Source organism: Sebastes umbrosus, chromosome 13 (assembly GCF_015220745.1).
Source record: "Sebastes umbrosus isolate fSebUmb1 chromosome 13, fSebUmb1.pri, whole genome shotgun sequence".
NCBI classification, from domain to species: domain Eukaryota; kingdom Metazoa; phylum Chordata; class Actinopteri; order Perciformes; family Sebastidae; genus Sebastes; species Sebastes umbrosus.
Genome location: NC_051281.1, coordinates 4807808 through 4820904, shown reverse-complemented (window position 1 = coordinate 4820904; position 13097 = coordinate 4807808). Strand labels below are relative to the sequence as shown.

At 39.1% G+C, this 13097-nt stretch overlaps 1 protein-coding gene across 1 annotated transcript in view; it reads left to right on the top strand.

The window, feature by feature from the left end:
- The first annotated feature begins 10509 nt into the window (after window positions 1-10509).
- mao (monoamine oxidase) overlaps window positions 10510-13097 on the top strand; it is a 41968-nt gene continuing 39380 nt past the window's right edge. Inside the window, exon 1 of the mRNA XM_037790017.1 lies at window positions 10510-10647. Coding sequence (XP_037645945.1) covers window positions 10593-10647 — 55 coding nt within the window. The 5' untranslated portion in view covers window positions 10510-10592. The remainder of the gene's footprint in view (window positions 10648-13097) is intronic.

Here is a 13097-nt window from a genome sequence, read left to right as displayed (position 1 = left end):
TGAACTCAGTCACGTTGCACCAATTGTGGTTTCTTCTGTCATAAAAACTCCTATTTTTCTAACACCACATAAATTTCAGTGCGTATATTTTGAATTTGAACAAACTAATGGGGGTTTTATGGAAGCAAAAAAAGGGGCTATAATACCTTTTTTTTATCCAGCCTCTTGTGAATATTTAATGTTGAAATTTAAACACCACTGAGCACTAAAATGTATTGCCTAGAAATCCATCTGTCTGGTTTTACGGGGTTTGATCGGCAATTTGAAATTTCCAGAAGGTCATTAAAATTTGTGCACAACTTCAAATACATTGTTCATGAATCCAATATAGAAAACACTCTTTTCAAATTGCTCAAGATGAAAAACTCAAACCAAGGATGATGAATTAGACCTTAGTCCCAGTGTATCAGTCTGCGTCTTCTCGGCCACATGATCCAGGAAAGAAAAGTTCAGACGAACGATTGGAAACTTTTTTGAATGTGTGAAAAAATTTCAAATAAGGGAATTCAAACCAGAAAAAGATATCTCACTGGATCACATACATGTGTTACAATATCAGCCTGATTCTTGCCTTCTTTTAGCGATTATTTTTATCGCCGATAATAGACAATATAATTTTCCAAATGTTTTCTTTTCTCAAAGAAATGTGTGAGGCAGAAGCAGAGTTTTGGGAAAAATGCTCTCCTTGTATTTAACATTGTATTGTGACTTTCACATTTGGGTTGGGCTCTTAAAAAAACATCATAAATTGTTTGCAGACACCTGTATCTGTTCAGGGATCAAATTATCTTCATTACTGCTCAAGTAGTCCGTGAGTAATGGAAGGTTATCTCAGTCCAGTCGCACAGCAGTTCACAGCAGTGAAATAGTCTTTCAACAACATATTTTTTGTGCGTTTTCTAACAAATGTCCAGAAACACGTGACGCACGTGTCAATTTTTCATTCCAGTCTTTTCAAATAAAAATAATTAGTTAGGTTTAGGAAAAGATTGACTTGGTTAGGCAACAAAACTACTTAGTTAGGTTTAGAAAAACATGGCAGTTTGGCTTACAATAACACCAGAAGTGGCGTAACTTAAGTTACGTGACAAATAAATCAACGTTGACTTCTGGTTTCACACGGGACATGAACAGCGGTCTCCTGGGTAAAAGTCCTATGTTTCTTGACTCTACCATCCACCCTGACTTCCTCCTTGCATGGCGTTCGCCGTTCTCTCCCAGTTCACAATTACATGGGTTACTTACGAATTTATTTCGTGCCGGCCATCACAAAAAAAAGTGAAATTCGTGTCATTAAATTTTGCGACTGGGCTGGATATACTGAATGCTGGATTATACTGAATGGGCAAGCATAAATAGCTTCAAAAATGGGGTTCATGAAAATCTTTAGGGTTATAAATAGTGGTTAAAACTCAGTAAATGCAGTTACATATTAGAATAAATTAGAATTATAATGGCATTTCTTTGCTTCCATAGCCAAAAATGAAAATATGGAGCTATAACGTCTCTTTGATTATTTAAAAAAAGTGGATCAGCAGGAGACTGATGGATGGGGCACATGCAAAATCATGTAACCACCTCTCCTTATTCAAAACCAGTGTGTTACTCCCCAGCCTGTGGTACAATAAAGCTGAAGGTCAAATGTAAAAGAAATATAAAATAAAATTGGAGAAGGACCTCATGTCAGTGATGAATCCAAGACACTGAATCCCAGCAGCTCCAGGGATGCTGCTGAAAAACATCCGTTTCACAACGTCTGTGAGAGAGCGTGACAGTCCAGAGCTCTTTATGGTTTTCACACACACATACACATACAGTACACACACACCCTGCACAGATGTTGTGCTCAGAGCTGAAACGTTAGCCTCCCCATGTGAAACAGCACAACATGCTGCTCTGCGGACGTTTCAATCCCGACTACAACTGACAGCACGGCCGGCTGCTTCACACGTGAACCCAATAAAAATCATTTTCCCTTCAGACTCTGGAGATTAATCTGACTTTTCTGTGCTGTCTCCTCTCACTGAGGCTCTCCTTCATCAACACACACACACATGAGTGGAGAGGAGGCATTTTGTGACATGAGGGATAATTACTTGGGGAACCGGTGTGACAGAATGACAGAAGGGGGCAGGATAATGGCTGTCAGAAACATGGCTGCAAGTTTCTAATTAAAGAAAGCAAAATCATCAAATACAGTTTTTCCATTTCGTCTACTTTCCAGGTGCAAGGCAGACACATGTGGTCTTTTTTATACCCCCCCTTCACATCAGACTTCACACACTTTTATTCACCCTAATCAGAACCATCCGAGCGTTTAATAAAAATCATTTTATTGGACCGCGCTATAGGTGCCTCCTTGTTAAGGAGAAAATCCACATCTGTGTGTTTTAGCATTCCACTAAAGAGCCAGACGTGAAACATGGACAACAGCCATGTGGCTGGAGGGTCGACAATATGACTATTATTCACTGGTTTTGTGTAGCGATGAGGGTTGTGATGGAGCTGTCAGCACATACTTTACTGAGAAAATATGAATGCAATAATGTCAATTGGTGCTGGAGCTCTTAAACTGTTTAACAATCACGGATATGATGAAGGTCTTCAACGTGAGAGCTCAAGGCGAGACATTTTGGGCTATTTTGCATGTCTTCTTTCAGACTTGTGGAAAAAAAACATCCAAAAATACACATTTAGGAGTTTATTTTACTACTCTGTCTATTTGCGTCTGTAGATTTATTTTAATTTCACCAAAAGTTAGCATTAGATAATGCCTAGTTTGCATATCTAAACATAATATTTCAGAAGACTTGCAATACAAAAAAATAATTGTAATCAAAGTAATCAACTGGGGAAGTTTCATGGTGGTATCTATAAGTTTAAGCACCCAAGTCATATATCTGTCTTGCAAAATGTATGAAATTTTATAATCTATATCTTTAAAGGCTGTTTTTTCAAAATTAGTTTTTTCTCAAACTCTGAGCCAGAAATCTCCACTTCAGTAACTCTTACATCCACCAAACTTTCCAGTCTCATTCCTATCTATATTATGAAGGTTTTTACAGAGGGGCCTGTTCATTATCTCATTCATAGCATGATTTGTAGAACACTTTATCCTAAAAACATGGCAGAAATGGAGTTTTTTAATATAGCTGTTGACGGTATTTTCTGATTTATGGAGTGATGAACAGAGATATCCAAAATCCCCTCTATAAAAACAAGAATTTTGAACCTGGCTTTATCCAGTGATCAGATTTCTGTATTGTATCAATCTGTTCTGGATTGTATGCAAACTAGCACATATTTAATAAAATAATAATAAATCATTTACATATTTCAAAGTCTTATTGATAACATTTTTATGCAGATAAATAATTTAAAAAAATAAATTAAAAAAATACATCCACAGAGTTTTCAGAAAGGTGCCAAAAATAAAGTAAGGCTTTTCCAAAAGAAATGTTTATAATATATTATGATTGTGAATTAAAAGATTTGGCAGAAATGAATGTTTTATTTATCTGTGTGGAAGATATCTGACATTCGGTTCCCACTTCTAACAAGATGTGACATCTAGTGGCTGAATGTTATTAATGTTAATAGCACCTTTAAATATATAAATACATTTCAGAAAACTTGTCTTACAAAAAATAATTGTCTTAAATTAAGTAATCAACTGGGGAAGTTTCATGGTGATATCTATTAGTTAAATATGTTTACCATATTCACCTGGAGCTTCCTCTAAACAGGAAAGAACATTTTCACATTTTTTTATAATATTTCATATTTTAAGTATTTTATTCAATTATAGTATACTGCATATACAAGTGAGTGTTATAATTAAACATTTTCTATGCTTGACATTAAAAGAGGGTGAGAGGATTGGCAAAATGTTTAGTGTTCAGTCTCAAGATGGACCACGTTTTAAGACTTAAACGTCCATCATCTAATAACCTGTATTTCTGTGGTAACAGTTAATGAAATCTGCTGATAAATGACATAGAAGAGAATATTGACTCAATTTGTGGTGCACTAATATTAACCAAATAATCAAATTTGTCCTTTAAAATGTCTTAAAATCCTCCAAAGACAAAAAATAATCAGAGCTGGGCAGCTTTACTAGCAATGTTCTTTATTTTAAAATAATCCTAATAATAGTCCCACTTATTATATCAACAATTAAACATCTTTGTGCATCTGATATCCTTCATCCAACATACATGAAGTCTATTTGTTACAAGCTGTAGTCCATGTTTATTGTAGAGTTGTCTTAGACCTATGAAACACCCCAATAGGGTATTTTTTAAATATTTAAAAAAATATATTTAACTAATAGATACCACCATGAAACTTCCCCTGTTGATTACTTACATTAAGACCATTTTTTTTTTTTATATTACAAGTTTTATGAAATTGTATGTTTGAATATGCAACTTTTGGTGAATTTAGGAGAAACCTGCAGACACAAATAGACAAAGTAATAAAATAATCAACCAAAATGTTGAAAATAAAATAAAGAAAACTCCAGGGATAAAATAATTAAAGCTTATAAACTATGACATTACTCCAAATTAAAAGCCATTTTAAAAAGACAGGGCTGCTGCTGCCCTCTGCTGACAAGCCACGCTGCTGTAACACACACACACACACACACACCTGTAGCTGAGTTTAATATAACCTCATTATCTCCACAGTACTCTGACTGTGAAGAGGAACATGAAAGGTGAAAGGTCACCTACAGTCTCAGCTGATGAAAAAAGCAGCACAGGTACAATATTACTTCCTCTACACACTCCTAACAATGTGTATTGTGTGTTCGTCTCCTGCTGAGTCCTGGATTAAACCTCATTACAGACACCAAACGGTACAATGTGTTGTCTTGTTGCTCTGCAGAGATTCTAAACTGGGTTTCTAAACTTCACCTCCCACACACACACACACACACACACACATCGTCATGGCGACGTCTGCACCCTCTCTGTCTGTCTCCAGTCTCTGTGCATGTGTGTTATACTCCCTCACCTGTCCACCTGTCCACCGGTCCACCCTCACACCTCTATATCATCATCTCTGCTGTTGGCCTCCACAGCTGCACCTCATCACCTGATGAAGATAAGAAGCCGTTTTAAGTGTTGAAGCAGCACAACGGTAGCAAAACTACATATTTGTGATTTGGTAATGAAGCAGCAACATCTTCTTGTAGATACGTGGTGGTCTAGTAAGCATGTAATTATGGAAATATGAGAATATTATTATTTTGCCAATAGTTTAGCTTAGCCTTCTGCTAACCGCGGCAACTAGATGTCACGGCTGCTGCATCAAAACGGTGCGCTCACACCGCTAACAAAGAAGGCTAAACTATTAGAGAGATGCTCGTTCTTTCACGTCCCGGCTGATTAAAAAGACCAGGAGACGCTGGATAAAACACATCAGGTAAGATACCCTTACATCTGTGCGTGGAACGTAGCTGAGATAGCGAGCTAGCTAATGTCGGTGAAGTGTGTTGTGCGAGACGAGAGATGAAGTTCACTGAGCGGTTTCACACAAAACTAAATCATTCTACGACAAACTGTGACTTTCTTGACTTGCAAAATTATGTTTTTAAATTGACAGACATCATATGTGTGATTTATGCCGCAATTCAAACAGGAGCAAAACAATATTTGTCTCTTGCCGTTGACTACCGTTCATATCTTCCACCGGAAGGGGCGGGACTTCGCCCAAAGAGCATTGAAGCAAAGAGACGAAACTCCGCCATCTTGGACTGAAAACGCTTATTATATTTATAATATTTTATTGTTCAACACCAGACCATTTCGGTAGAATATGACGATAGAATAGAAATAATTTTGTTTTACTTTTGTACGGCACTTTTCATTCAAAAAATGATTCACTTCTTGGCAATATACATTTTTTGCTTCGCCTCTCTCTGCGTAGCCGACTATAAGATCTTCTGTGTGCCTTTAACTGCTGTGACATATCATTACCACAATAATGTCTGCATCACATCATCGTACCACTTACAGTAACGTTATTTCACTTTTTCCTGCTGATATGAGCTCTGAAAACTGATTCTAGCCTAAGACTTGTGTAGTTATTATATACAAATAAACAAGTACAGCCTTAAAAATGACCACAGTGTTAAAGTAACATCTCTCTGATACTAAGTGTATAACAAAGATAGGATGTTGTATTGGATTACATTAGATCGTACTGGTGGTAACTGGGAGTATATAAAACCACCTTTACTGTACCTCTCCCCTTTCTCCCCCAGTCTCTCCCACGCTGCCCTAGTCCCTGTAAGGACGGGGATGTGCTAGCGTGGGACTTTAGTGGCTTATTCCATAAATTAGATCAAATGAGGATTAGGATTAACCACAATCGTGGTGAGATTAACCCACTAGGGGGCCCTCGATTCACTAGGGGGCCCTCGATTTAACGTCCACCCACCTGAAGATGTGTATTGGAAAGATGTTTTGTGAATCACATCTTATAGCTCAACGCTCAGTTGAGAATTACAGAAGCTTGAATCAGTTATTAACCTCTGAAACCGCCGGATCCCGACAGACTTTACTGTCTGTCAGAGATTGTAGAGAGCTCAGTTTTAGAGCTAGAGTGAAGGTACTGGTATCATATGAAACTATAAAACCTCACAAACCAACCACATCATTTTAGCTTGTCAGGAAGGAGGCTAGATAATGCTCCAAAGTTGGGCTACATTTTGGCGAGGAAAAACTGTCATGGCCATTTTCAAAGGGGTCCCTTGACCTCTGACCTCCAGATATGTGAATGAAAATGGGTTCTATGGGTACCCACGAGTCTCCCCTTTACAGACATGCCCACTTTATGATAATCACATGCAGTTTGCGGCAAAAGACATGTTTTTTTGCATGCAGTACAAATGGTGTATTTGGTTATTTCTGCATACTGGGGTCCATAAACAGCTCAAGGTCTTGTGTCTTAATGTGGTATTTTGGAGGGATTTTTGACAATTGTTTTATCAATTCTCGAGTGGTAAAAAATGGTTAAATTTAGCACCAAATCTGTGTGATGAATGGTATCAACCCCCAAAATTCCTGCAACAATTTATGAGACATAAGTGAGCATGACTAGAACAACTTGACACACAGTGCTGAGGGTCTATGTGGGTCTCAGAGGGTTAATCAGACAGATCATTTTATGAATAACCAAATAATAAAGCACACGTTTGGGTAATAAATCAACCAAGTCAATTACATGCAGACTGTACAGGTATTACCCAGGACCTGATGCTCTTTATTTACCCATAAAGCCCATTTTCATTCACATATCTTGAGGTCAGAGGTCATTCCAGTTTTTCCCCCGCCAAAATTTAGCCTAACTTTTGAGCGTTATTTAGCCTCCTTCCCGACTACAAGCCCACACAGCCAACTCACGATATGTGCACACACCATGCAGCATGTGCAAAGATCAGCTCCTGGCTGGCTGTAACCGACCGACCGACCACAAGAGGGCAACAGAAACTAAAGAATCAAATGTGCAGCTTATCATGTCAAGCGCAAAGCCTTTGAGTTATTGTCTGCACACTTTAAAAGTGAGTTACTGTGTTGTCTAGAGAGGAGTGATAAATCAAATTCAGCTTGAAACTTCCATTACCACATATATAAGATGCTTTGTTGGGACTGACTGTGGCTGTAACTCTCAGGATGGACAATTCTTTCATTCTTATTGTTTTGGCATCAGATTGTTTTTATTATAACAAAGTACTTTAGCAGCTTCATCTTTATTATAGAGGTCGGGTTATTGAGAGCCAGAGCTTTGAGGCAGACGGGCTTTTCATGGCCTATAACAACTTGAATCTACTTTTTTTATTAAAGGTGCTATTGATGACATTCATCCACTAGATGTCACACTCTTCCTCCCCCGTTCCACTGCATTTACTTCACAACAAGTCATTGCCAGGCACTTATCATCAATCTCAGCCATTTATCCGTTTTTTCCACAATAAGGGCCTTTCTCAAACCGCCCCCTACACCCTCTCCCTACCTAGTTCTACTGCATTTGTGTGTTTGTGTGGAGGGTCCGCCATATTAAATGCCATCCCAAACCAATTAGCGGGGAGTGGAAGTATATATATATATATATATGATATTCTTTTCATTCTTAATACTGTGAACCTTTGCACATCCCCTCCACTGGATACAAAACCACGGATATGAAACGTTACGGCAGTTTCCATCGGAGAGAGGGAAGTTCGTCCCAAAGCTTGCCGCTGTATTTATACCATACACCATCACAATATATCACCTTCCTTACAGTATCGCAATATATATATAGCAATTTATTACACGGCTTTGTTGAATACTCGATTCTGATTGGTCAATTACGGCGTTCTACGGTCTCTTATTTCTTAATATTAGACCGTTGCTATGTATAACAGACCATTGCTATGGACGCAGTTCTGATCTCAGACTCTGGGGGACCGTTTTTGTGTGAAATTATTGATTTCTTAAGTGTAATAAGTGGGATAATGTACAGCTAGCGGGTCATTTTTGTGAAATAAACCCCTTCTGGCCCTGTCGCGGTTTATTTCACAATGACCGGCTCGCTTACATATTGAATCTCTACCCTTGTATCATGATACGTATCGTACCGTCAAATTCTTGCCCGTATACAGCCCTAGTACCTTTCTAAAGGCTCTGTAAATGTGATTATTCGTCTATATAAAAATGTTATCAATAAGACCTTTAAGCTTTGGAATAGATCAATTTGATAGAGAGAAAACTTGTTTATTTGCCAAGTGTTGAAACATCATGAATATAAAAAGATTTACAGCTGCTTTGGCAACTACTTTATAGGCCTCCTGTTCAACTGATAAGAGAAGACCTTGAGCCAGATCTCACCATGGAGCAAAGTCCGGGTACTAAACTGATAAATGCTGCATATAACTGGGGTAAAAAAAAAAACTATGACTGCGTTCCAAATGTTATGATCAAGTATAAAGTTGTATGTCCCAATTGTGTGCATACTGCATGCAACAGTACCTACTTTATAAGGGCAGCTGCAGTCCGTACTGAAGTAAAACAAAAAGTATGCGATTTGGAACGCAGCATATCTCAATTCAATTCAATTCAATTCAGTTTGCTTTATTGGCATGACTGTTAGGTGAACAATATTGCCAAAGCGTCAATTCAATAATAAATAAAAAGAACAAAAAAAAAGAACAAAATAAAAACAAAAACATATATATACATATATACAATTCATTAAGCAAATTACAATATATAGATATTTAAAAAGAACATGCATGTACATGTAAGAAAACAATAAAGAAGTAATTCATGTTTGTTGTGTCGATAAAACAAACAAACAAATAAAAAACAATTAATAACAATATATTGCAATATCAAAGGATAAATGTAAAAAAACAAACAAAAGAACCCAAAACAAACAAAAGAACCCCATGAAGTAGAGGAGTAAATAAAAGGCAGAGTGTGAGTTACATCTATTATGTGTTGTTGTCTCTTAAGCTGTGACATGCACTGACATATCCTGCAGCTTCTATGCTGATGACACTGTTTTCTCCAAGTAGATATTGTATTTTATTTTGGTCAGCGAGGTAATCAAAATCTTGGAGTTTACTTTTAAAGGGACTGTTTGTAACTTTTTACACGTATAAATCTACCGGGTCGGGATCTCATGCGCACTCGCGTGTGGCTACGCTGTTCAGACCGCTCCGCTGCCTGCCTTCACTCACACAACGTGCGCGTTCTCGCTCAACCTCACGTTCACCTCCACTCTGCAGAAGAGTTAGTAGCTCTGAGAATATCTAGTGAATGTACAGTGGACGTTTGTGCAGAAATAACTGCTGCAGCTCCTACAGACCAACAGAGGTTTTCCATGTCTTGTGAAGGGCCGGGGCTCCGCAGCGAGAAACATTACCGTCTCCGACCGGGTACAGGTGTAATCCCCGGAGCCCCGGAGGCTGAAGCAGCCTGGCTGAAGCAGGAAAAGCCAACACTAGGATCAGCATTGATTCATGGAGAGACCTTGGTCTGGTCAGCTAACATTACTGCCAAGAAGCTGAAATATAGAGTGATATTGTGGTTTTAGCTGACGTGTGTCGCCTCTCTGTTTTGAGCGATGCTTGATCATGTCTATTTAGAGCGAGCAAGCGCGAGCAACAGGACGCTGACCTTCGTTGACTTAACGGCCACAGGTGAAGCTGTTAACAAGCATTTCTGAAAGTTACAAACAGTCCCTTTAATTTTTGTAAAGAATTATTTTTCCTAATTTCTTCATATGTGCTACATTGTAGCAGGAAATGTTGCTCTGTCTCCACCTCTCTCTGCAGGTCCATGACGCCTCCCAGTCCCAGTAATCCTCCCCTGTCTGTCCACCAGGCAGTGGAGCTGCTCTACTATCTGTGGGAGGAGTCTGGAGGTCTGGAGGTCTGGAGGAGGAGTCTGGAGGTCTGGAGGTCTGGAGGAGGAGTCTGGAGGTCTGGAGGAGGAGTGGTTCCTGTCCGGCGCTTTTAATACAGATGCGCTCCTCAGTGCGCTCTGCGTTCAGCCAGAGAGGTGGAGACACGGACCAGACCAGAGCAGACCAGCACCATGACGACACCCAGCAACACATACGATGTGATAGTGGTCGGAGGAGGAATATCAGGTCGGTGTTAACAGCAGTAAACTTTTGTTTTTGTTTTTATTATCCCTGCACGGTGCGCACAGATGGAGACATTGATTGAATCCATCGTGCACCCTCCAGCTTTGTGCAACCAGACAGACAACTGTTGCACAAGAGCTGCTCCTGTGAGTGTGTTGTTGTTGTTGCAAGGAAGTGGAGCAGATTCTCTAGTAATCTGATATGTATAGAGACTTTTATTACTGCAGGTTTTTCCTCCTTTCTTCCTCGGTGTGACATCCGTTTCCTCTCCTCCTCCTCCTGTGTGTGCACCGCTGTGAATCACCGCAGCAGCGTTAAGTAACAGCTAATCAGCCAGAGCACACTTTGTATTACATAAGAGGAGGAAGGGAGGTCTTATATATAGTATTCGTTGCATCTGTAAGGCTGATATGACCTCACTTAAGCTCCCATATTTTGTTTTTTATTTAGTATTTGAGCTAATTAGAGAGGAGACATGATGCTGAGTGAGTTACATCTGCTTCAGCATGATTTGTTCTACTATCTACAGCTGATATATGCATGATGTGCAGTTAGGGTTGCAAAACATTGCTTATAGGATGCTGTTTGCAGCCCACATGACATGTGTGTAATATCACATTGTTACTAGGGCTGTAGTCTCAAATTAATAGCACATTTGATCTACTATCTACAGCTGATATATGCAAGACGTGCAGTAAGGGTTGCAAAACATTGCTTATAGGATGCTTTTTTGCACCCCACATATCATGTGTGTAATATCACATTATTAGGGCTGTATTCGCAAATTAATAGCACATTATGTGTTCAAAATGTACCTTAAAGGGAGATTTGTCAAGTATTTAATACTCTTATCAACATGGGAGTGGACAAATATGCTGCTTTATGCAAATGTATGTATATATTTATTATTGGAAATCAATTAACAACACAAAACAATAACAGATGTTGTCCAGAAACCCTCACAGGTACTGCATTTAGCATTAAAAATATGCTCAAATCATAACATGGCAAACTGCAGCCCAACAGGCAACAACAGCTGTCAGTGTGTCAGTGTGCTGAATTGACTATGACTTGCCCCAAACTGCATGTGATTATCATAAAGTGGGCATGTCTGTAAAGGGGAGACTCGTGGGTACCCATAGAACCCATTTACATTCACATATCTTGAGGTCAGAGGTCAAGGGACCCCTTTGAAAATGGCCATGACAGTTTTTCCTCGCCAAAACTTAACATTAGTTTGTAGCGTTATTTAACCTCCTTGGTGACAAGCTAACATGACATGGTTGGTACCAAAACTGAGCCCGCTACAACCTAAAAATTGCAAGTTGCGTTAATGCGTTAAAGAAATTAGCGGATTTGCTTTAACACGTTATTATGACGTTAACTTTGACAGCCATAAGTGTTACATGTTGATAAGCTCATCACTAGGATGGCTGCTGCATTCTCTCACGACAATAACAATATCAGTACTATTGTGCTTTCTGGTTTCCTTTCTGGTTATCCTCTGGTGGACAGGCAGCGGCAGGCGTGATATAGGGTTGAAATTAATTACATTGTTCCTGTTATTCAGTTTTCATAGTCAACGTTTAGCACAGGGAGACATGCATTTCCTTCTATAGTGTGCATTTATCCTTCAGTGTCATGTATTTGTTTTCCCCTGTGCTGCGTTTTTTCTTCGTTGTCTTCGGTTGAGTGTGATGTTTTTTCTTCTATCACTAAAACTGAGCAGGATTCCTTGTTGATAAAAACAATATATGATTGTGTGGTTGGAACAGAATAGTTAGGTTAAAGCATTGGAGATGTTGATTAATATATCTGTGTTTGTATCTGAGATGCAATATGGTTGCTGCAACTACACACTATTTAAAGCTCTAAGACTCAAGTTACTAATATGACACTTGTGCAGATGACCACTTAGTCCTTTAGGGTCAGCTGGAGGATTTAAAGGGGACATATCATGATAAACTCACTGTTTCAGTGCTTGTGCTCATACATTTGGGAATCTGGAGTGTCTACCGACCCACAAACTGTGAAATGTCATATGTATATATACCATATTTTTCTCACAAGCCAATCAGAGCAGACTGGGCTTTGTAAAGAGACAGGCGCTAAAATGGAGCGTTGCAGACAGAGGGTGAATACCGGTATATTCAGACAGACAGTATGAGAAAAATAATGTTTTTTTTATGCCTCTGCGCCGGCGACAGCCGTGTCTGGAGGCATTATATTTTCGGGTTGTCCGTCCGTGTCATTCTCACTCAGGAACGCCTGGATGGAGTTTTATTCAAATTTGGCACAAACGTCCCCTGGACTCAAGGATGAACTGATTAGATTTTGGTGGTCAAAGGTCACTGTGATGGTCATGTCTAGAAGGTAACATTGCAAAAGCATGCAAAAACTCTCACGAGACTCGCTGCCCGATGACCTAACCGTAACCATCTCACAAGAGTTTC